Source organism: Mus caroli, unplaced genomic scaffold, assembly GCF_978045245.1.
Source record: "Mus caroli unplaced genomic scaffold, Mus_caroli_1 scaffold_20, whole genome shotgun sequence".
NCBI lineage: Eukaryota > Metazoa > Chordata > Mammalia > Rodentia > Muridae > Mus > Mus caroli.
In genome coordinates, this window is record NW_028227275.1 from 22,811,593 (window position 1) to 22,837,912 (window position 26,320).

Sequence of the window (26,320 nt, forward strand, 5' to 3'; positions counted from 1 at the left end):
ACAGAAATAGACATGTTTAGTATTAGGGCTTCTGAGCGATGGACTAAGAATTATGTTTTCATCTACATCTAGTATGAAAAGGCATGAAAATAAGTTTAGTTCCTGTTGGTTCAAAGTCACACATGTGCAGTAGCCAATTTTCAGGATTTCCGTTGACTTCCTATACTTGTGCGCTCAGACTCTGAGACAGGGGTGGGGGGTCGGGGGGTGGAGGTGGGGGACTAGACAGCTCTCCCCTGTTTCCTCTGTCAGTTTTACAATAAGATGGAACAAAGTCTATGTTTGGAACTGCTGTAGTGATTAGGTGATACTTTGGCACACAAAAGGGGATTTTTATGTGTGGGAGAATAATAAGACATTCCGATACTGTTGTGGGTTTTTTTATAGTTGACTCTGTGTGAAAATCATCCTGAGCATGCTCACACTCAGACGATCATCAGCGGTGGCTTGAGCTCAATGAGCATTTATGAGTGCCTACAAATCAGTTCTCTAAAGGTACTTTCTTCAAGTAGTCTTAATTTAAAAATAGGATGTATATGTAGATGGGATTCCCATTCTGAGTGGCAATAATTTTGTTAACTAGTAACAAACTATGTAAATAAGCCCATATATTCTGTCATTAGGAGAATATGTGTGTTCCTGGTGTTTCAGAGGCAGCCTGTGCTGTGAGCAAACATAAACACCTGTCTGCAGTACACACATCACCCCTTCGTCTGCTTGTTTTCAAGCGCATCTCTCTGAGTTCAGGTCTGCTGCAGTTCATACTTGCCTTTCTTTTGTTTGTTTGTGGTTGTGGTTTCTGTTTTTGTCCTTTGCTCATAAAACGAATTTTAATGAGAATAAGAATAGTAGCAAACTAAATTTTACGAAAGACTATTTTCTGCTGCCCTTAGCATTTCTTAGTTGCCTGAGGTTCTTTGTGTAGGATAAGAGCACACCAATTGGTTATCTATACCAAACAGTCAGCCCTGAAAACATACATACAAATAACATACAGACTGAGAAGGTTGCATTTACACATTTAGAAATATGTATTTGTATATACGTATATTAATAAAAAAAGATGTCATAAGCTTGAAAGAGAGCAAGGAGAGTTTGGAGGGAGGAGAAGGGAGAGGGAAATGATATATATTTAACTCTCAAAAAAAGATTAAGAAAAACACAACTTAAAACTGAAAAATATTAATAATATGTGCAAACAAAAATAGACAACGCTAGGAATGTATATTATTTAAACCAAAAAAAAAAAAAAAAAAACCAGCAAGGAACGCAGCAGGAACAGAAAATGGACCAAACAGCTGAGGCAATTCATACAAAAAGGAGCACACACAACCCATGAAAGATGTGATAATGCTCTTCAAATCGACCATAGAGAAGTACTATTTAAAGGAAAGCATCACCTGTCAGAGAGGCTGCTGGCCTGTTCTTCCCTACATCACTGGAGAGGATGAGGCTTAAGGGATACAATGTTGAAAAACAGGTCACAGCTATCTCCCAAATTACACCCCTCATATACCCTGTGTTTCAGCAATTCCAATCCTCTGGGAAAGAGAAATTCTGGAAACTACATAACATGCAACGTATTTAAAAAATGTTCACGGAAAGGGGGCTTATATTTATTAAGATATCTAAATATTCATCGGCTGGAAAATACATGAGGAAACCCATGTATTCGCACAAACAACTACAGCAATATAGAACAATGCACATCAAAAAGAAATGTAAAGGGCTTTAAAAAAAAGTCTTAAAAGATAGCATGCACTCTGTCCTTATATAAAGTTAAAAGCAACTGAAATAAAATGCCTGTAGTTTTAGGGGAGAGGTTCACATAAAAATGAAGCCCTTTGAAATACATACATCAGTGGCATTCATTACAAATGTATTGTTCCCCAGAGTACCTGTGGGTAAAGCTCCTTGTATCGGACAGCAGAGAAGTGAGAGAAGACTTACTCTGTGGTACCTGGGATGGAAGAGACAGGCAGATGTGTGGGTGGCCAAGAGAGGAGACCCATATGGCTGGCCGAGGGCTTGCTGAAGTCCAGCTTTGCTTAGGGCTGGGAGCTTATATACATTTGCTTATGTCATTACTGAAAATCACCAACTACATAAACAGTGGAGCCGCTCTCTGTCTCACATCAACAGAACTTGTAAACAGCTTTCTGCAAGTGCAAAAGGAGGGTTTTTATAATAGGCTTGAAAACAAAACAGGAAAATTCCTGTTCTCCTGGCAGTAACTGCATCAGTTAAATTTTATGTGAAGTAGTAAAAAGTGGAGGAGGGAAAGAAATGGCTAATAGGAAATGGCAAGTGGCCTCTGAAATCAGAGGAGTCATGTGGGCTTGCTCCCACCAAGGGGTTTTCTTGTGGGGGAGCAGTGGTTTCTCATGGTGAAGGAGAAACAATTCTGCCTTCACCCAAGAGCCAGTACCCCATCTTCCCGGAACCCTCCTCAGACCATACCAAGTCTCCCAAGGCTCTTAGTGGGTTAAAGAACGTCTCCCACAATTTATGTTATTCCATCGGGGAACCCCCTAGAGGAAACTGTTTCCTGAGAGGTGATACAATATTGTGGTTCAAACTGAGCTCAAGAACCAGAGGAAAACATTCACGCCACGCCAGGCATTACAATTAGATGCTTAAATTAAAGGGAAAACACACCTTTGCAAACAGATGTTAACACTTAACGTATGAAAATATGTTTCCTTTCAACAACCTTAAGAGTGAGTGAAATGATTACCCCTCCCCCCCCTCCCCGCCCCGAGAAATAGAGATACAGAGAAGTTAAGGGATTTGTACTAGATCATAGAGCTGCTATAGGGTCAGGTCAGATTTGAACCTAGGCATACTGGCTCCCAATCTTAGTCTTAAACAGTATGCAACTTCAAGCTCTAAATAGCATCACTTCAACTCCACACACTATGGGTCAAGAATAGTGTTTGATATTCTCACACAGAACAGGAAGCTGGCTTAAGATCAAACAGGGTACCAGTCCTGGCTCTTAAAATGATGCCTGTCCAGACCTGGACAAGGCTATTTGTCTTGCTTTCAGCCTTGGTTTCCCTCTCTACAAGATGAAGGGTTAAAGCCAATGGTCTCAGTGGTCCTCTCAATGCTGTCTCATGAGCCTGGAGTCCTGGCTCCATTCTTTGCAGCCGAGACAATACTAGCTCTTCTAGTCCCTCCTGCTGGGTTGTGTCTCACATTTGGCTCTGCTTCTCATAAATAAGAGAAAAAGAACAAGGGAAATATCCTCTTGAGAGACTGGGAGGGATCCCTTCAGCTGTTTTACATGCTTTGTAGAACTGCAGTCCTTAGGAGAGAGCAATAACTGCCAAGTGAAAGCTGGAAAGAAACTGGACTGGGGGAGAAATGAACTCACAAAACCTGGCTGCACTCAGAAATGGCTAATAGGAAATGGCAAGTGGCCTCTGAAATCAGAGGAGTCACGTGGGCTTGCTCCCACTCAGATTAAAAGGACATCTCCAAGTACTTACTGGACAGACAATGCTATTGCAAGGAGATGAGCCAGCCGTGTAAAGCACAGAGGGCAGGGAGCTGAGGCTGGGCCTACCATGCACAAAGCCTCCAGTTTGATCCCCAGTAAGACGTCAAACAAGGTAGCCTCTGCCTGTGATCCCTTCACTGGGGAAGTAGAGGCAGCAGGATCAGAAGTCCAAGGTCATCCTCATCTACAAAGCAAATGCTAGGCCACCCTGCGATACATACAACCCTATTACAAGAACACTCAAAACGAAGAAGCAAAGAACCCTCCTCATGCCCCTCCCACTCCTCCTGCCCTCACCCATTCCCCCCTCCCACTCCTCCTGCCCTCACCCATTCCCCCTCCCACTCCTCCTGCCCTCACCCATTCCCCCTCCCACTCCTCCTGCCCTCACCCATTCCCCCCTCCCACTCCTCCTGCCCTCACCCATTCCCCCTCCCACTCCTCCTGCCCTCACCCATTCCCCCTCCCACTCCTCCTGCCCTCACCCATTCCCCCCTCCCACTCCTCCTGCCCTCACCCATTCCCCCTCCCACTCCTCCTGCCCTCACCCATTCCCCCTCCCACTCCTCCTGCCCTCACCCATTCCCCCCTCCCACTCCTCCTGCCCTCACCCATTCCCCCCTCCCACTCCTCCTGCCCTCACCCATTCCCCCCTCCCACTCCTCCTGCCCTCACCCGTTCCCCCTCAACCTCCTACCCCATCCTCTGAGGAAAAAATTGATGAAGGCAGGATATACTGTGAAAGCCAGAAGGAACCAGAAAAGGGCAGACAAACTTGACAAACCATGTACCAACCGAGGTTACTGACGTTCTGGGAAGGAATAGAAGAAATGGAAGAAGGACACACACACACACACATGCACACACACACACATACACACACTGCCACAGCCACCACCACCACCACCATCACAGTAACCCACAGTGAACTCTTCCTTGGCTGGTGCAGTGCATAGGAGTCTATGTATCCCAGGAGTCCTAAAGTCATGATGTTCAGAATCTGCCCACACAAACAGAGCATCTCCTACGTGGCAGATGACATAAAAAAAATTTCTAATTTTATCCTACTCTAGAGTTGAGACTCAAATTTTAATTCTAGGTTTTCCCAATACTGGTGATGCAACTTTACCTGACCTGGGCCTTATCCACCCGTAAAACGAACAGCTCAAAGAAAAAACAGAATTGTGCCATTTACAGGTCAGTGCAAACAACTGTAAACATCATGTTAAATGAATCAGGCTAGTCTGACATAGATGCATACCACATGTTTTCTCTCATGATAAATTTCAGGGGGAGATTTCATAAGCAACTTAGAAATTAATTTAAAAAATAAATTAATGAAAAATTAAAATAATAAAATTTAGGGAGAGTAGGGGATAGGAAAGTAAATGGGAGACTTAGTGATATAGAAGGGGGAAAGAGGAGAAAGAAGGGCAATGGAGGGTTGAATACAGCTAAACAACAATACTTGTGTTATAGAAAAATAACGAGACACGTCACTTTGGATATTGAATATATGCTAATAAAAAGTGAAAATAAATGAGGGGCTGATTAAGTTTATGGAAGATAGTCTTCAGCTAGAACAAATTCCACAGATCATTGTTATTGAACACATGTTTATAGTCACCTAGGAAAGCAGGTGCTAAGGCCAGTTGAATATCTTTCTATTTGGGGCTCTTAACTCTCAATGGAATCCTCTGTGCTGAGCACGTAAAAGTTGAAACCAGAAGAAATGCAGCTGTAGCCTTTGGCTTTGGTGGCTTTTCTACCTCTGATCCATGCGGTGCTACCCAGCATGACCATGTATGGTGAGGTGTGTTGTGCCCTGTGCAGAAGTACAAAGCCAAAGGAGGTCAGGGAAATGGGACTAAATTCCAAGATGTTCCCAGTCCAAGTCAAAGCTGTATTATTGGATTGGAGCTGCCTTTGGACTGTCCATCCAAGAAAATTAACAGGCAAGACTGGGAAGCCATGGCCAAGCTTGTATTGAAGTTCATGCTGTGTACAGAGCTTCCCACTTGACCTTGGCTCAGAACACTTCCAAAGTTCCCCCTTGTACCTCCAGTCAGTTGGTAAGACACCCCAACACAACCAACCCACCCTTTGAAGACACTGTAGTGATGATCTGACGCAGCCAGCACCACCCCAAATGCTGGAACAGCCTGTTTACACACTCACCCCAACCTCAGAGCATGAAGATGTTTTGCTTACTAACAGCTGAAACAGAAACCAAAGGGAGCTTTTCAAGGTGACCCTGAAGAACAGCGGAGCATACCTTCACGGACAGACTTTATCCATTTCATTATTTTCACATTTCCTAAATACTGTAGCTGCCAAATGGGGTTGGAAAAGCCACAAGGACACAAAACTGATTAAAAACAAGCAAGCAAGCAACCCATTCACGGAGATTGTTGCAGACACGTCTTCACACAGGACAGCTATGTGACAACGCCTCTTTTCAGCGTAGGGTATCTAACTTCTTTTTTTAAAACAGTATCTCACTCTGTCATCCAGGTTTAGCTCAGAATTAGAAATCTTCTTGCCTCAGCCTTCCAAGAACTGGAAATACAGGGATGATCCACCAGGCTAGGCTACACCTACTGATGTGTCTAGTGCATTAAACAGACAGGGTTTTACTTAAATCTTTTTACCCATCGTGCCACGATTATAAGCTTCTGAAATTACTTATTCTGGATTTCCTAGGTCATTCTTAATTTCAAATATTCTTTTTCCTTTCCTCTGAAATAAAAAGCTCCCCATCCCCTTTTTAAAAAAAAATGGAAAATATAGTCTCCTTAATAATGACATTTGCTTCACACACACACACATACACACACACACACATATACACACACACACCACACAAAACAGCTACACTCCCATTATGGTGCCCTTGTTGGGTTTGTGGCCATTAAAAAAGGAACTAAAGGATCCACCCTGAGCCGAAAACCTAAGCCTCACTAAAGAGCAGAATAATGCATTTTCTATGAAACCCTTTGGAACTCAGATGAACTTTCCCCTTGCTCTAGAGGAGAAAATTTCAAAGCGAAAGAGTTCCTACTTGATGGAAGGGTTCACAATCTGGAAAATCTGAAGCCACGGGGCTTTCCAGCTGCCAGACTCCTACATGCTGGCTCTCGAGGCACATTGAGCTCACTATTAAAGTGTCACCATTTATAATTTGATGCTAAATCTCTCTGAAGCTAAGCTACTCAGCATGGCCTGCTTGCAAAGTGATTCCTTATTGAAGTATAGGGTCGAGACCCAAATAAGCATAGATGATAAGGGTTCTCTAATCTCAAACAGAAGTTGAAGTTATTCATTCATGCCAGTACCATGAAAAGAGAACCCCAGAATCGGGCTTGGGAGGCAGGGTTGACTCTGGGCTTACAGCATTATGAAAGACACATATCCTGTGGCTGCTTCGATTCCATGCCTCTGGGGTAGTTCTATGTTCCTGTCTTCCATTGTGCCACACTCTGCATGAAATGAAAGGAACAAAGTTATCCTTGCAGAGAGACTTTGCTAGTGCTTGCCAGATGCCGGAGAACACATGCAGGACCAACCTTTTTCCTGCCTCAGGACCTTGTAAATGAAAGCAGTAACAAGCTCGTCGTAAAGGCATGACTTTGCAAAGAGAAGCGACCAAGTCATGTTCCTGTGCCCAGGCCAGTTGGTCAGAACTCTAGGGGATCCTGGAAAACTTTCAAATGACAAAGTTCTAAATTGCATTGCCAGCGCTCGTGGGTATTCCAGCAAGACCATGAAGAAGCTATAGAATGTGACTCAGATGTGTGTGGAGTTTGCTTTGGACATTGTTCCTGCTTACTTACTTACTTACTTATAAAATGTGGTAAATGGACTTCTAAATGACAGCAATTCAGAAAAAAATCAGACTGTGGGCTTGGTTATTTTCCCCCTCACTGGCTGAATCATAAAAAGAAATCCCAGCCATTTCAATAACCAACACGCCTCTCACAATAAGAACTGGTATTGTTCCCCATTCTCCCATTTCGTCCAAAGGTCACACCCAGCTCACATTTAAAGAAAGGTCCTGGTTCTTGAGTAGCTCAGCATTTGCACATTTAACAAGAGAGCAGAACCCCTGCCAAGTTAGAGAGGTGAGTTGCATCAGAACTTTCTAGAACTTGTGAGAAAAGGCTCAGGACATAAACTTCAGAGGCAGCCAGACCAGGATAGAGTCACTTCTTAAATACTAAGTATTTAGTATGAATAGTGATTATGTCTGCCTTATAGACAGCCATTATGACAAATGAAAAAGCCTCCCCGACCCCACCTCACCCCCAGCACAGAGCAAGCACCATTATCCAGCAAATGCTTGTCTTTGTGTTTGAGACAGGGTCTCATCTCACTATGTAGCCTGGGCTGGCTTCAGACTCTCAATTCTCCTAAAAGCTACGAGATTACAGGCTTGTTCCACCACATCTGGAATGAGTGTTTGCTTCTCACTGCATGTGTGCCCTTGGAGACTTAGCCCATGATGAACATGGGAACTTCACTAGCTCTCAGGGAGAGATAAGGTTCAACTCCAGTCAAAGCTCGAGATGCTGCTTCAGGGAGAAGTAGAATATTCTCTCAGCCCCAAATTGAGGGTAGGAACTTAAATCAGATGTCATAGGCTGATGAGCTTCAAGAATCAGGAGGGCATGTGTAATTTATAATAGGCTAAACTACACATGCAAATTGTATTCAGAGTTTCTGACAAAGAAGCCACGGCTGCCTTTGTGTGTTATACTCAACGTGAACAAAGTCCTGAACTAAAGTGATTTCTTTAGGGCCACTCATCAGCTAATGGCAGTTAATGGCCTTTGGTTTTCAGAAGAGGCCAGTCTCAGGACTATTGTCAAGAGTACCAGACAAACTGAGGAAATCGGCCAAACACCTTCCAAACCCCAAGAACAATCTTTCCAACGTAAAGCACACTTCAATGTCCTTTGCCCTGAAATCAGAAACAGGATTCCTCCTGGTCCATACATAGACTGCCTGGTTAAAAACGTGGGGTGGGGGGGAGGTCCTGTATGTCTGTCTGTTTGTCTGAAGAGCAGAACAAAACTCTAGAAGGAGGATTCTTTTCCCTGTCTCCACCTCTGGAAAGCCTCCCAGAGTTTTTACAGCCAATTGAGAAAAGGTGCCAGAGACAAAGAGACTCATATCTGACCCTTCTTTGTCTCTCTGGCCAAGTCTGAAGAGGTGAGAGCATGCTGTCTGGGTTTACAGGCCTGAAAAAGATCCCTTTTGAATTTCAGTGGAAAAATCCCAATTCTGTTATAGGCAGAGCACAAAATAAGCTCCTTTCGTAGCTTTGTCAAGAAAAGGCTGGCTAACAAGCCTGCAGTGGGCCTGTAAAGGAGAGAGAGTGAGACAGAGAGAGACAGACAGAGAGACAGAGACAGAGAGACAGAGACAGGGAGACAGAGAGAAACAGAGAGAAACAGAGAGAGAGAGAAGATGAGGAGAAAGAGAGACTGAGACAGGGAGATAGAAAGACAGAGAGACAGAGAACTGAAGCAGAGTGAGAGAATGGGAGCAGGTATAAGTTGTATTCCTCTATTTGTAATCCAGGGAGACACTCAAGAATTATGTAGAGGAATTGACTGTCAGAGGAATTGACTGTCCGAGGAATTCCGACTGTCAGAGGAATTCTAGATCAGGGTGCAGGGTGGGAGTCAGGCTAGCACAGAAGACCTCTGAGAAGGTGGGACCGAAAGCTCAGACCCAAAGAAAGGGTAGATAGGGAGTGGCCAGGTGTAGACCAGTCTCTTCACCTGAAAAGTCAAAATTCTACTGTAAAAGGCCAAAGAACAAAGGCTGGTTTTGCCTTGACAGCACGCAGGCTCCCCTGTTCCGGCGTGGAAGCAGCTGTCGACAGTGTGGAAAGGAAGGAGGGTGGCTGCGCTCCAAAAACCTTTATTAAAATCTTTGCCAGCACAGACACTTGAGTTTTATATAATTTTCACATGCTGTAAAATAGTATTCTTTAGTGTTTTTTTTTCAACCTTTAAAAACTGTAAGAGCCACTCTGGCTTGTGTTTTAAGGCTATCCTTGCCAAGGTTTATGGGACCCTGTGGAGACCATTCTCAAACAATGATGATAACCACAGGCTGTCTTAAACCCTTGTTGCCAGGGCTGGGACCAAAAAACAAACAAACAAACAAACAAACAAAAGACACTTGAGCTGCCCAGCATTCAAGTTTTAAGGAGGCAGTCACTGGAGAGTATAAGGTTGCCACATGTGAGGCCTCCTTAAGTTTTGCACCCTGGACACCTTACATGATTCACCACAGTTCTAGGTTATGTGGCACCTGTGCATGACAGAGTATTTTTATCATGAAGCAATGACCTCCACCCAAGCTGTTATGTCCTTCTGATGGCGTGCACACTTGCACACTCAAACCATGACTTCCCAAACATCCCTCTGGGAAACACAATTTGTTTAACGAGAAAAGTAATCTGTGTAATAAAAATTTGGGAGGGTGAATGGGGAGAGGAGACTGCAAAGCGGTGCAAACTGCCCTTGAGGGTCGTTTAGGGGACAGGTAAGATTCTGGAGAAAAACAATAAAAACTGCTGCTTGTGGAGCGACATGAGGAAGATTAAGAAGGAGGAGAAATAAACTGGTGTCTAAAGGAAATATTTATCAAGTTCCATGGGTATTAAAGTTATGAACCATCTTTGCCATGTTCTCACTATATATATATATATATATATATATATATATATATATATATACATATATATATGTATATATATATAGTGATAATATATATTTGAGAATATATATACGTATATATTATCATATAGCTGGTTTTATATGTCAACTTGATACAAGCTGGAGTTATCACAGAGAAAGGAGCCTCCCTTGAGGAAATGCCTCCATGAGATCCAGCTGTAAGACATTTTCTCAATTAGTGATGGGAGGTGGGGAAGAGGTTCCTTGTGGGTGGTGCCATCCCTTGGCTGGTGGTCTTGGGTTCTATAAGAAAGACAGCTGAGCAAGCCAGGGAAAGCAAACCAGTAAGTAACATCTCTCCATGGCCTCTGCATCAGCTCCTGCTTCCTGACTGCTTGAGTTTCAGTCCTGACTTCCTTTGGTGATGAACAGCAATGTGGAAGTGTAAGCTGAATAAACCCTTTCCTCCCCAACTTGCTTCTTGGTCATGATGTTTGTGCAGGAATAGAAACCCTGACTAAGACACTGATCATGGACTTATGTCTAGAATATATAAAGGGACTCAAAATGAAAGACAACTCAATTTTCAAATGGACAAAAGAGGCCAGGGTTGTTTAGTAGTTGAGTACTTGTCTGGTATGTGTGGGGTCCTGGGTTCAGTTCCAGGATTTGACTAGAAATTTCTCCATAAAAAATGCAAAAGGCTAACAAGCACATGAGGAAATGCTGGGAAGGATTCACTATCACAAAAGTACAAATAAAAACTATAAGGATACTATCACTTCATATCCAAGTAGGATGGCTTCAAGCAAAGACAGAGACAATCTCAAGGCCTGCTGGGGTCATGGAGACATCATTGCATCATGCCTCACTGTGGGCATGAGGCAGATACTTGGAGGAACTGTCTGCTGACCCCTGAAAAGGTCAAACGTATAGGTATACGAACCTGCCACCACTCCTAGGTATACATTGACAAGAACCGGGAATGTACGTTCTCACAAAAGCCTGTGTTTGAATGCTCATAGGGCTGAGATTACAGCTCAGTGCTAGAGCACCTTTCTGGCATGGAAAAAGCCATGAGTTCAATCCTTTACCCTTCAGAGAAGAAACAAGTACACAAAAGCATTACACAGAGTCATAGACTCAGAGCAGAAAAAGCTCGATGTTCAGCAACTAATGAGTGGATAAATAGATAAATACAATACAGTACAATGGCACAGTAACAAAAAAAAATCATGAAGTATTAATATGTGCTAGAGTGTCGATTGGTCAAAAAATACTGAGGCAACTGAATTAAGCCACCCCCAAAATATCATATACTCTGCAAGTCCAGGTGTATGAAAATCCACAATAGCGTATTCTATAGAGACAGGAAGAATGGTGGATGTATAGGATTAAGGAAGAGGCCAAGGCAGGTGGTGGTGATACTAAAGGGCTTAGGGTTTCTCTTAGGCATGAGAGTGTTCCAGACTGACTGGTGAAGGTACAATCATCTTTGAATATAAGTGGGTAAACTGTATCTCAACAAAACTGTATAAAAAGAGAAGGTATCGAGCACCCTTGCGCCAACCAAGGAGATAAGGTTTTGTGCTTCAGAAGAGAAGGGGCACTTCCTACCCCTGAGAGACCTGCAGCTCTTGGTGTTGCTGAAGGCTGAGGAGGGTTTCTGCTGAGCTTTCTGAGGGTTTGAGTGGCTAGATTTTTCACAAGGTAAGGGGTTAGAGTTTAGGCAGGGACCTAGGATAAGGGTTAGGACTTTGCCTTCTTGAGGTCTTCATGTATCCAGACCACCAAAGAGAGCATCATGTGGGTTTCTTGAAGCCTTGGAGAGCTGGAGCATGAGTCAGCTCTCTGACTCTGAGAACAGTTTTTCAGGGAGGAACGAGCCACCAGTGTGTCATGGAGGGCAGAAGATAGTCACACCCAGCCCTGCAATGATGCTTCAAGTCCCTGAATGCTGAATCATTTGGTCACCAGGACGGAAGCCTCCCCACCACCCTAAGATGTCTCTGAGCCCCACTGTCTGCTGTCTGTATGTTCCCCGAGAGGGAAACTCCCTCTGCTCATGACTATGGCAATCAATCCATGGTATCCCAAGGTCCCAGACAGCAAAGTGCAGGGCAAGGATGAGACCAGGCCATCACCTGATGGCCTGTCCTTCCTTGCCCACTGGCTCAGATCATTTCCAGGCTACATACCAATGGCCATTCCAAGAGATGGCTCTCTGAAGCTGAGATCTCCATTTACGTAGGACAACTGTAGCAAAGGAGGGGAAGTCCTAAGGCTGATCCTGTCCCAGCATCATAAGAGTAGCAGAAATACATACCAGACTCTCTCATACCAGAGTCCAAGTGGAAGGTTTTTACTCCACCTTTTATCAGAACCTAGCCAAAGAGAGTAACTACAGAGATAAGGAAATAAATAGATGCATCATTCGGTCAGCTAATCAAGGTGATCAAAACCTAGCCAAAGAGAGTAACTACAGAGATAAGGAAATAAATGGATGCATCATTCGGTCAGCTAATCAAGGTGCGCAGGTCCATCCTCCCCAGGCTGGCCGGCCTCAGACAACCCAGCACTGATGTACTGACTATAAATGTATGGGGCTAGTGGAACCGGCTCTTTCTCACACATGCAACAATCAGCAGGAAAGGGTAACCTCGTCCTAACCCCATGTCATAGATGCTGTTGAAGCTTCAGTAGAGGAAGAAGCCACCAGGGAGCTTCCAGCTTGGTCTAAGCACCCGAAGAAATTGTAATCATGTCATTGATCAAATTGTCACTGATCTCCAGGGTAACCAAATGCTCAAAGCAGAAAATAAGGCCTTTTTGCTACTTCAAAGGCTGGACAGTGAGGTTCAAATGACCGAGTCCTTTATAAGAGTTACATCTTTAGCTTAGAACATGAGTTTACCAGCAGTGAGTCACACATCAGAGGAGTTAGCTTTTTCCTAAGGTTTGGTTTAGCTCCATTTGAAAATACCTCAGTGGTGGACTGCTTGCCTAGCAAGCAGGGGCCATAAGTTCAATTCCCAGTATACAGACACACCCTTCCTCCTTCACTTCCTCCCTCTCTCCTTCCCTCCCTCTCTCCCTCTCTTCTTCCCTCCCTCTCTTCCTCCAACACTATTATCTCAACAAATGTTTTACTGCTCAATTGCTCGTTGCCTCTTAAGTTTAGCATTCTGTGCTTGGCAGTAAAGAACCAACATTTTAGGAAGAGATGGGGCAGGAAAGTTTTTCTAATCAGATTTTAAAACTTGGGTGGTTTTCCTTTATAAAATCTTCTTCAATGATTCCCTATTCAATTCAGTATGAATCTTCTCTGGTTTGCCGTATGTATTCATGTAGAGTGACCCCTCTATGGATCAAAGAAGGGAAATCCTGGAGGTTCTAACATGAGAGCTGGTGATGTTTCTGTCTTGGCTGCCCAGATCTCTTTCCACCACTACGGAGTAGAGCTAGGCTAACATGGGCAAGTTTGTCAAAACAAAAACTGGCGCTTTCTGTGCTTGAATCCACCTGAAAGATAACTTGAGGCTTTTGAACACCACAAGGTTTAGCCAGGGAGAGAATTCTAAAACCAAAACCAAGAGGCTGAAGAGATGGCTCAGCAAAGGTCTTGAGTTCAATTCCCAGCAACCATGTGGTGACTCACAACCATCTACAATGGGATCAAATGCTCTCTTCTGGCCTGCAGGTGTACATGCAAATAGATGATGCATACATAAAATAAATAAATCTTAAAATACTATTTAAAAATAACAACAACAAAAAGGATAAACACGCTTAGTCAAATGGTTAACCTGCAGACTTTAGCCACTTGCCTAACTCTACTTTGTCGAGCCAATAGATTTAGAGCAAGAGGGAGTATGTATGAGGGAGGGGAGCTTTAATGTTTTACAAGCAGGAGTAGGCTAACAATCTGGTTAGTCAGCAAGCATGAATCCTCATTAATGTCTTCATCCAAACCCATTCTCTCCACACAGCTGTGAAAATATAAATTCACTGGGCTGTTCTGACCAACACACCCAGAAACAAAAACTATGATGCCAAAGAACTAATTAAATGAATAAGACATGCCAGCAATGCACAGGAAGGACTGTTTGAGCAATATGGTATGGGCCGAGGTAATACCGTTGTTCTTTGGACAGCCACGGAAACTCAAAACTTCAGGTATTCAAGTCGTTTATATAAAATCGGTTAATATGTGCATGCTACATATTCACCCCTGCATACACGTTTAACCACCGCTAGGTTACTAACATGATGTAAATGCAACTAACATGATGTAAATGCTTTGTAAATAGGTGCTGTGCTGTGCTGTGCTATGTTGCGTGGGGAATAATGACCAAAAAACACAGCTGTACATGCTAATAAGAGGTGTGTGTGCTTGTGTCTGTTACTTGGAACTGAACCTACGGCCTCTAACATGCTAGGCAAACTCCACACCACTAAGCTATATCCTCAGGCTTTTCTTGTATTTATTTTGACATGGGGTCTCACAGTAATAGTTCTGCCTCAGGCTCCTAAGTAATTGAGATTATAGATCTATGGTGTCAGGCCTGTTTAAATATTTGTGGGTAGGAGGGAGGCTGTAGTTACTGGAATTTAAACTCGGGGCTGTATGTGTAATAGGCAAGCTCTCTATCACCACACTACAGTACTAGCAATTTGGTTTTCCAAATACTTTCAATTGGTATCCCGTAGATGTCAATGAACGCAAAGCCTGCAGATATGGAGTCATCTGAACATTAGAATTTATACTGCTATAAATTTCCCTGAGAGGCCACCAAAGAGAAGGACCAGGTGAGAATGAGTCCACAACTAAGTAAGAAGCTCAAGGTCGGGAGGACAGAAGCACTCTCTACTTTCAGCACTGTGCTGAGGATAGCATCTCACAGCAGAGTGGCCTACAATGGCACCTTTATGCCTGGTTCCCTTGAAAGGTAATTAGGACCTGTCAATCACTTATGGATTCCAAGCCATGATTTAAATGTGGATCATCTCTAGAGTCTGTTTCCAACCATGTCATAGCCCTTCTTTTCTATGCATTTGGAATTATGTTTACATTATATAGACAAAAGAGCACAGGATTCTTACAACCTGGCTGAGCAGCCAGGCAGAATACACATGAAAAAAATTGAAAAACAGAATGGGAGTGTATGACTGGGATCCCGCTGGGGTACCACATCCTCAGATGAAAGGCATAATTCACAAGACCCAAGGCAAGTGAATATATTTCAGCTGTGCTAATTTTGCTAAGCATTTCCACCAGACTCTAAAGGACAAATGTGAAGAAGAGGCTATACTTTAGGGAAGACCCGTGACTTTCAGACAGTGTGGCAAAAAAAAAAAAAAAAAAAAAAAGAAAGAAAAAAGAGCCAGCCCAGCTATACCATAAGTGCCAATAAAAATGCTCACAGCCTCCAGGAGGGTAGCAGACACAAAGGGAAGAGACATTCCTGAGCCCCACTCTAGCAGAGCTGTGGGGACCGCTCCTAGCCTCAAGAGACAAAGCCGGGAGGAGACAGTTTGGTTTCTTTCAACTGTAAATTAACCAGTCCAGGGCCTGACCAGTGCAGGTGTTTAGAAGCTGCTGCAGCACAGCCTCGGGGTTGGGGGAGCCAGAAGGAAACATAGTCAGCCTGATAATCAGCCTAAAACTCTCAGCCAACTCTAACTTCCTTCGGAAGCTTCCTTTAGGTTAATAAAGAACTGTGAAAAACTGAAATGTGAGCGTTCTAGAAACAACTTCCCAGAGAGAATCGCTGAAGGAAGCAGGAATGTTTAGCAAGGATAGAAGAGAATAGGTGATAGGGCTGGTGGTGGCAATCCCGTAATCCCAGCACTTGTTAGAAACAGAGAATCCGGAGTTCAAAGCCAGCATAGGCTATGTAGTAAATTCAGGACCAGCCTGGGCTACATGAGACTCTATCACAAGAAAGAAAAGAAGAAAAAGAAACAATGAAAAGGCGAAGTATATAGTGATGTCTCCAGCAGTGCAGATCAGTCCAGAGAAGGTCACCTGGGTGTGTAACGGTTAAAGAGAGAAAACCAAACATGTAAAACATTCAGAGGACCCGGAAACTTGGATGGGAATTAAAAAAAAAAAGACTATTCGCATTCATCTTAGGTAGAAATTTAGCATTTCTTTAATTGTGAACGTTTACAACAAAGTTAGATAGAAGCAGAAGTAACTGTGTCACCAATAAAAATAACACAGATTTTTCACATCATGTCGTGGTCATGGTGGATATTTTACAATATTATGCCTACTTAGGGTGAATGGTTGCCTCAATTTGACTAGATTAGAGGAATTTCCTAAATCCAGAGGCTATCACATTCCTAGGTAGCAATGAGCAGTATGGTAAGACAGATGCACTTAAATTACCATCTCACAGTTTCAAAATCATCTTGTGTCTCATACATGCAAATCAACATAATTTTCTCCTTTACTGATGTGTGCCATTGCATTTGGTGCATTTAAAGTGTTATGTTACATCCGTAGACTTCATTGAAGAGGTACGTACACAGCACACTCACCTCCCAAAAAAACAAATAAATAAGTCTAAGGGAGAAGAGAGGAAAGACGGATTTAAGCTCCTTCAGGACGGTAAAGCAAAAGGCCACAGTGGATCACAAAACACAAAAAAGACTTGGGAATGCCTCTCCAAAGCTAATAGACAAAGCCATTTTTCTGTCATCAGAAAATCTCCAATTTCTCCATTCCCTATATAGGCCTCTGTGTATTGCATGGCCTATATTACTGCAGAGTCAACTGAGACTTGAGACCTATGAATTGTAATATCTAAATCCCAATAACTACAAATGACTCCTGCAAGAATCATATTTTGACAGATCTTGCTTTATCTTGTCCATTAGTTACAGCAATATAAATATTGAAAAATCAAGTTTACTGAACTAATGGAAACAGGTACACCTGTAATCTCAAAATTCAGGAGGATCACAAGTTCAAGGACAAGCTAGGCCATGTACATAGCAAGTTCCAGGCCTATATCCGTATGACCCGCTCTATCCAAAACTCCTAAAGGAGGGTGAAGGAAAGGAGGAAAAATAAGACCAAAAAAGGTGATGGGAGGAGACCCGAACTCTTACCAGGCACCACTGGGCTTCAGACAGACATTGGCTCCCACTTTGCCTTATGTCCATTGCTGACAGAGTTCCCATTACATTCCCACAAGGCCATAGGAGACCAGCTTTCTTCTGATCAACGTAATTCCAAGCAGCCGGCCCAATACGGCCAGAAGGCAGAGTTCTCATGATGGCTCTGGTCCCAGTATACACAGACTTCTTAACTTCCCTGTCATTTTTACAAAACCTCCGGACTAACAAAGTGGACCGCTCCTTTTTGCTTTTAAAAAAATCGTCTACGTCTTCACAATTGTCAGAGAAATCCTCCAGAGGGCTCAGAAAAGTCTTGGCAGCAGGACCGTGAGCAAAGCTGTCCTCGCAAAAGCTACCACCTGAGCAGACCTCATCGGCCTTTGGGCAGGAGCTTTCAAAGCACAGGTATTCATCGCGCATGGAGGTACAGTGCTCATACTGGACTTGCCCATTCTTACTTCCACAGGTTCTTGTCAACTCCACCAGTTTGCAAGTATACGCCATGCAATTTTTATTTTGCTGCCCCCCAGGAAGAGTAATACAATTTGCACAGTCATCCAAAATCAGGTTTTCTGACAGGGTATGAAAAGCATCCGACATTGTCCTGTCAGCTTCATAATGGAAGTGAAATACCTCCGTGTTGCGGTCAGAGTGAGGTCTGCTGGACTCCATGATCCCAGGCTGACTTCCCGCAGGGCTCACGTCCATGGGAGAGTCCTCCATCTCCAGTTGAATTCCAGGGAGCACCTTCCTTTCCAGTGGAGAAGGAATTCCAGGCTGCAAACACGGGTCTTCTGTGACAGAGTCACGGGCTTCACAAAGCTGGCTCTGGGGAAACTGGTGCTGGTGGCTTTGCACGAAGCTGTTGCAGTTCATCCCGTGGTTTTCCGTAGAGTCCGGTGCGTTTTCCTCCCAGCCCTCTTCGTTGTGATTCTCATCGCCGGCTAGTTCCCCCCTCGCTATTAAGAAGACCTTGGACAAATCACTTCTAGAAGACTCTTCCTTATGTTTGTTCCACTGTGAGATGGTAGGAGGGATGAGTGCACCCTGCCTGCCAGCACGTGCCCGAGGAATCCCCGCATCTGAGACCTTTACACTCCTCTCTTCTGCCACCGACTGGGCAGAAGCCACTTTCCTTTGAGTCACAGGGATGAGGACAGAAGCGGCCATTTCTTCGGACGTCATCTTGACCACTGTCGTTCATTCAGCTATTCTTCTGTGTTGCCTTCCCTGGATGTCATTTCCAGACAACAGATAATCTCAGATAATTCCAGTCTTTGTGCGAAGCAAGCTGACAGTTCCTTTCATTCAGGTATATTAAGAGCCAAAGAAAACTTTCCAGTTGTAATTTCCTACAAGAACAGTTTGTTTAACACCAGTATTTCAAAACAACAGGTCCGTTTTCTTCTTTTCTCTGTTGCCTGAAGCTAATTTTTTTAGAAGGATTTTGTTCGGGATCACATTCTGCGACTTGTGGCTTATTGTTAATGTGCAGGGATTTAAAATTCCAGTTTGAGTGTTTTCTGTGCCCTGTAAGAAAAGAGATAATGTCAAACATTATGGCATTAAATCGGTTTTCAACATCGAGTTGATAATTTTAAGTTAATGAAAACTATAGGTCAATTCTGAGGAGAGAGTTTTGCAATCAAAAGTTAGCTTGAATATTTTAAGCATGTATCATTTTGGCTAGACAACACAGAATTTCTGCTTCCAGCAAAAACGGAGTACAAAAATCAGATTTATCCTAGTGGATCAAATAAAATCCAAGCAGGACAGAAAGACAAAATATTAGTTTTTACACGATAAACAGTAAAAACAAAATGTTGATATCTGAAGCAAAATAAAAATAAAGTGAGAACAGTGTAAATAAATACCTGAGCTCACTGCTTAGAGAGTTTTCAGGCCCAAGTAGAACCCAATAGTGTGTGTGTGTGTGTGTTTGTGTGTGTGTGTGTGGTGTGTGTATGTGTGTGTGTATGTATGTGTTATGTATGTGTGTATGTATGTGTGTGTGTGTGTGTGTGTGTGTGTGTGTGTGTGTATAAAAGGGAAAAAGCTAGAACTTCAGGATGGCCAAAGGCACCAGGGACATAAGACAGGAGTTGCAAAAGTAAGACAATATATTCTCATCTGAAACAATTCAAGCAAGGAAAGAATAGAGTAAGAAAAGAAAAACTATTAAGCAGAATTCTATAGCAAAGAAATGTCTTCAACAAATGAAGATGAAGTAAGACCTTTTTCAGACATGCAGAGCCAAAATAATTCTAGCAGGGTTGAACTACAGAAAGTAATAAAGGAAGGCCTTTGTGCAGAAGAAAAATTCTAGATATGTCTACCTATAAAGGAATAGAAAGGCTAAACGTGTTGAATATGTGCATGTTTTTTTTTCATTTTTTAAATCACTTAGCAAGATAATTCATCATTTAAAGCAAAAATAGTGACTGTGTGTTGTAGGATTTCTTATAAACATTGAAGTGAATTGTCTGGGCAGAACAAAGGTCAAGAGGAGGGACCTGGAACAGTAATCCTACAAGGTTATTTCTATATGAATCATTACATGGTTATTTAAAGGCAGACTAAAGGTGTACACTCTGATCATTAATAATTACAAAACCAAAAGGTAAACAAAGAAGATATGAGACCAAAAAAAAAAAAAGGAAAGAAATTAACAGTGAATTTAAATATTCCAAAATGCATCTTTAGTCAACATTTCTGTCCCCTCCCCCCTCACAAAGTACACACTTAAAGAAAATATCTCTTTGGTTTCATTTTAGTAAGAAATTGTTCAGTAGAATATAAGTTGACATAAAAGACTTTGATTTATGAAGCTGTAGTATTTTAAATAGCTTAGCTAATTTAATGGCTTCGTCCTTTTTCTTTAACTACATTGAACCTTTTCCTAGTGCTGCATATTATACTGTAGAGTAGACAGCCAGCACCTGCATGCAACCCTAACAGAATCAAACAAATTCCCATGTGATGAGGGAGGAAACATGAGGAATTCTGGGAGTAGGTCATGGGGCTCTGGCTCAGCTGCTGCTGAGCCTCCCCCCTCCCCGACTCACCCCCAACCCCCGCCAATGGCATGCAAGTGCATCATCTTGAGAAAGGCTCCTCTGGCCTCAGTCAAGGCTTCCAGTAATTACAATGGCAGCCAGCATCTGCAACCTCATAAGAAACACTCGGCCGCCGGGCGTGGTGGCGCACGCCTTTAATCCCAGCACTTGGGAGGCAGAGGCAGGCGGATTTCTGAGTTCGAGGCCAGCCTGGTCTACAAAGTGAGTGCCAGGACAGCCAGGGCTACACAGAGAAACCCTGTCTCGAAAAAAAAAAAAAAAAAAAAAAAGAAACACTCGGCCATCAGCAGTAGTGGCACATGCCTTTAATCCCAGGACTAGGGAGGCAGAGGCAGGCAGATCTCTGTGGGTTTGAGGCTAGCCTGGTCTACACAGTGAATTCTAGGACAGTCAGGGCTACATGAATAAACCCTGTCTTGAAAAATCAAAAGCAAGAGAAAGAGAGGAGAAAGGGAAGAGAAAGAGATAGACCCTGAATCATATAAGGCCTCTCCCAAATTCCTACCCAGAGTTATATGGAATACTATATGCTCGTTGTCTTTCACCATAAATTTTGTCGTATATTGCTGTATAGCAACAGATAATCCAAGTAAACTCTGCTCTCTATACTTGGGAAACTGGACATCAAGGCCTAGAAAAGCTAAATAAAGGAATAGTGAAGGATTCAGATCTAAGAAGCCTAACTCCAGAAGTTTTCCTTAATTGCTGTGCTGTTTTCTCTAACATCCAGTCTGAGACCTCATGGTTTCAGGTTCTGTTGTTTATAGACACACACGGCTGCTGGGAGTATCTTTTATTTGAGTTCGTTTCAGAAGGCTGGAGATTGCAGACAGGCCACTGAAGCAATGATCTTTGTTTTGCTTCCAGCTGTAGTCAGGAATGGGAAGCATCACGGGGGAACTGACTCCCTGGCCTTGGCTCCGTCTCAGGATAGTCCTTTTTTTTTTTTCAACAAATGTTTACTGAGTGCAAAATTAAATGAGGCAAGCATCTTGCCCTTGATTTCTTTATGAGCTAATAAATGACCAGTCAAGGTATGTTACAAACAGGGCTGAGGACACCGAAACACCTAAAACAGATGGTGGACATGAGGCAAGATTAGTTTTCACAGTGGGCCTCCTGGCAATGGTAACTGGGCTGCATCATTTAAGACCGGGAGGAGTCAGCAAAGTGATGACGTGGAGTACACCTTCAGAGAAGAGCATTGTGAAGGGAAATACTGCACGAAAGCAGCCAAACACAGGGCGTGGAATCTCTGGATGACACTGTATAGTCAGGACATGAGTTTCCCTCCTGCAAAATAGAAGTAAAATTACCTTCAAAAATAAGGTTGTGAATGAAATGCTTTGAAAGATACCAGGCGGTGCATCTATTATTCTATTCTGTGCACAAGAAAGAACAGTCAGAGCTCAGTGACTCTGCTGTGATGGTGGCATGGTGTTGACTTTACTCTCAATAAACAACTCACCAGGTCTGCCTAGGTTTTCTTTCTGTTTTATAACTGGAACCAACTCCTTAAAATATCAGTTTTATGTCCATCAACTGGTTATCATGCTTAAATTATCCTTTCCACACTTATAATATTAGGAAGAAACGTATATGTTACATATGTCAAAAGTGGATAGCCAACGAACAACTATTGATTTCTATCTAGACGCTCTTGGGCAGCCCTGGATTGACTTTTAAAGAAGTAGTCAAATAACATGAGGATTAAAGTTACAAGCGAGCATTATGATACTGTCTAAACAACATTAGAACCTCCCAAATGTGGACCATACTCTAACAGCTTTGATAACCAAAAGGATGTAAAATAGGATTGATTGTTTTTTCTTACATGGACATGCTTATGAGGGAGACTAGAAAAGGACCACCTCAGAAGAGTTCAAAGAATGTATGGCCTAAGGATATGTAATATCAGGGGAACATGTCAAGGCAGTATGTCTAAGCTAGAGAATTATTGGGGGTAGACAGTATGATTAGGAGAATGAATAACCACAAGACAGAGCCATGGAGATCCAAGCTGTGTTGGGAGTCATAGACAAAGCAATAAGATAAGAAAAACAGATAAAAGGTAGAAGGAATTGGGGAGTGACATGTGGGAAGCTTTTAGCATCAGAATAAGGGCACATCAGCCAAGAATAATGGTGTTAATGATTTTTCATGGGCTAAAACAGGGAGTTGAAAACTCCAGCCTGAGGTCCAAAACTGGCCCGCCACCAGACTTTATAAATAAAGTTTTATTGCAGCGATGCAGTTACATCTGTTCATTTATGTCACATCTATGTCTGCTTTTACGTTATAACTTCAGAATTGGGGAGTTGTGACACAGACCACGTGTCACACAAAGCCAAAAAATATTTACCATCTGGCCCTTTATAAAAGAGGTTCGCCCACCCCGTGCCAGATAAATAATGAGATGATGAGTTTCATGCTTAGAGCCAGAAAATGAAGTGGGAGTCCTGACTGCTGTGTGTGCCTATCTGAAGTCTCAAGATGAATAAAGGCTAATTTCATGTTGTCTCCAGAGGCAGGATAAGGGCCAAAGCATATGAATTAAAGAAGGAAGTCTTCAGCCAACCTTGTAAAGATTTCCCTGTCTTGCAGAGTTGTTTAACAAAGGGGAAAGCATCTTGAGTGGTGGTCTTCTTCATATGTTGCTGAAGGATTTCAATAGAGCAGCAACAGTCAGCATTGAGGAAGCCCAAAATATACTGAAAAGATTGAGTGAATGGATGGCTGTCTGTTTGTTTGGTTTTTTTTTTTTTTTTTTTTGGTTTTTTGAGACAGGGTTTCTCTGTGTAGCCCTGGCTGTCCTGGCTCTCACTTTGTAGACCAGGCTGGCCTTGAACTCAGAAATCCGCCTGCCTCTGCCTCCCAAGTGCTGGGATTAAAGGTGTGCGCCACCACGCCCAGCCCATGGATGGCTGTCTATCAAGTTTAATTATAAAAACGATGGCTAATGCTCAACAGAACATGAACTATGTGTAAAAACATGCTCAAACTGTAGTATGTATTATCTCATTTAAAAGTTACATTAGCACAGTATCACTTGGGTGACAGAGACTCCTACTCATGGTCCTCTCCCTCTCTGGAAATCTGTGCTTATGATTATTCTCAATAAAATGAACTCTGAATTTCAGGGCAGGGTTATGGCTACCCCTTGTATCTAAGTGTGGCCATGTGGCTATGTTACAGCTAATGAGATATAAGCAAAAGTGGTTTGCAACTTCTGATAAGTGTCCCTGAAGGTACAAGGGACTCCCTGCCCCCACAGAGTCTGGTGAGTGATGCTGGTGTGTGCATGTATATGGTGCTGCCTACTAGAGCATGTGTAACCTACAGAGGGCTACACCCTACAACTCCCTCCCACTGTACCCCAGCAGCCACAAACCACTGCATAAATAATTTTCTAAGAACTGCTATAACTTGGAGCTGAAGAGATGGCTCGGTGATCAAGAGTGCTTGATGCCCTTCCAGAGGACCTGATCAGTTCCCAGTGTCCGTACCAGGCATCTCACATCTTCTTCTGTGCTACTCTGAAGAAAGACATGATGGCTGGATCTGAGACATCAATCTTAGGTGATGAGATGAACATGAGAATTTCATGAAGAATGTTACAGACTTGTATGAAAATGGCGTTACAAAAGCTAGCACCATGTACAATTAGTATATACCAATCAATCAATCAATCAATAAGCCTTAGTTATCAGAAAACAGTTTTTTGCACCTGTTCCAGTGTGCATAGTTCAGATGGTTCTTGACCGGAAGACCAGCAACGATTTGACAGATGGAGGATTTGAGCTGAGACTTTACAGAAAGACAGCAATTATTTATAGCCAAGGAGACTTTGAATAGAGGGAACAGCATACTTAACAACAGATAAGGGGGGGAGAATGCCCAGTGCAGAGATGAGAGCTTGTCTGAGGTTCTCAGGAGAACATTTTATCCTGCCAATAACAGTGAAAGCTGCTTGTAGATTTCACCATCATGAGAAAGAGGCGCTAAGGCAACCATGAATGCTGGACTCAGAATTTAGCAGTTTCGCTTGCGTCTTTAAGCATAAAGGGTTTTACTGAGTTGTTCGAGGATCTGTGGATGACAGCCAGCCAACCAGGGGATGGTTGTTTACTTATACACTCTCTTCCCCCAGACCCACTATGCAAAGAGATTAAAGAAGGAATTTGTGCTCTCAGAGTCTGCCCTCTCTATCTCCCTGTCACGTGGACACGAGACACATGGGTACAATGTGCACATGCCCACACACAAACACTGGATGGTACAAGTCGGTCCCCTCTGCTGCTTCTTCCAAGTGTCTTCAGCTCCACTCTCTCCTGACCTCCTTTCTCTGAACTGTTACGATGGAAATTCCATAACTCACAGGAAATAAAGCTTTGAAACATTTCCCCCAAGGCTCTGGTGCACTCCTCTGGGTTCTTGTTCAAGACCACAAAAGTTTAACCCCTCAGAGCTTTAACTTTCTCCATTAGAAATCTTTCAGAGTCTGAAATGTCAGGCATAAGACTCCAAAGACCTAAACACCTCAACTTTAGATGCCGTGCATGTTTGGCATGGGGAGTTGGCTGACATAGATGAAAATGCTACAGAAGTAATTTTCATCTTATACCTTCATAAAATGGACAAAAGTAAGGAGGTTCACAAAAATATTGCCCCTATCAGGTTAAGTCATGGTTGTAAAAGTCATAAGAAATGGAAGCCATTCTGGTAAGTACAGTAATACCGTCATCTCTCCAGAAATAATAAGAACTGTGAGCATCCAGCTCCAGATTGAAGTCAAAGGAAGAGGGACAGGATGTTGATGCTACACTGCTCATGAGACTCTGTTGGAATAAGGCCATTATACCCCATCAAACACAAGGTTAACTCACAACAGATTACAGGCCCAAGCAGAAAGTCCACAGGTAAACCTTCCAGGAGGAAATTAAAAATCTCTTTATGACGTTAAGACACCGATCATTGTCTCAGGACAGAAAAAGCACTAACCATAAAGAAGTGGGAAGGATGAAATGGGCTTAGTCAGAACTTAAAAATCCCACCTTCCAGAAAACTAAAAAGAAAAGCCACAGAAAGGGAGCCTTCCACCCCTCTGAGTCCTCTGAGAACCAGCCCCCACATCTTCCTTCCAACTTCATGCATTTTGTTTTTTTAGCCCACAGAGTCTGGTGAGTGATGCTGGTGTGTGCATGTATATGGTGCTGCCTACTAGAGCATGTGTAACCTACAGAGGGCTACACCCTACAACTCCCTCCCACTGTACCCCAGCAGCCACAAACCACTGCATAAATAATTTTCTAAGAACTGCTATAACTTGGAGCTGAAGAGATGGCTCGGTGATCAAGAGTGCTTGATGCCCTTCCAGAGGACCTGATCAGTTCCCAGTGTCCGTACCAGGCATCTCACATCTGCCTGTGACTCCAGCACAAGAGAAGGCAGGACCTTCTCTGGCCTCCTTGGTTGCACCCACTGCCTTTCCAGGTAATCAAGAGTTATATGAGTTAGTGACCGCTATACTAGACAGCTTAGGTACACAGAACATATTCAAACTGGTATCAAGTTCTACAGACCAGTGCTGTTGCAAACACACAAAGTTGAGCTGTGGAGATAGAATCTACCTGAGGGGCTGAGGGAGTGGAAACATAAAGTGGAAGGATTCCAAGTGGCATTCTCTCAGAAGCACTGAAAATACTTTACTTGACTGTTTTGTGTTTTGTTTGAGATATGGTCTCACTATGTATATCAGGTGGCCCTCCATCTCCAGTGGTCCTCCGTCTCCAGCAATCCTCCATCTTCAACAGTTCTCTTGCCTCAAGGCTCCCAAGATGCTTAGAATTCAGTTATGAGTCACTACACTCAGCTTAAAACTTTCTCCGCTCTGATTAATGCGGAAGCCACACAGGCGC

General features: G+C 43.1%; 1 protein-coding gene across 7 annotated transcripts in view; it reads right to left on the minus strand.

Moving 5' to 3' along the window:
- Nucleotides 1-26,320, minus strand: part of Plce1 (phospholipase C epsilon 1) — a 314,749-nt gene that overhangs the window by 257,076 nt on the left and 31,353 nt on the right. For all 7 annotated transcript variants that reach the window (XM_029472801.2, XM_029472803.2, XM_021151795.3 and 4 more), the window contains exon 2: nt 17,317-18,855. In XM_029472801.2, coding sequence (XP_029328661.1) covers nt 17,317-18,510 — 1,194 coding nt within the window. In that variant the 5' untranslated portion in view covers nt 18,511-18,855. The remainder of the gene's footprint in view (nt 1-17,316; nt 18,856-26,320) is intronic.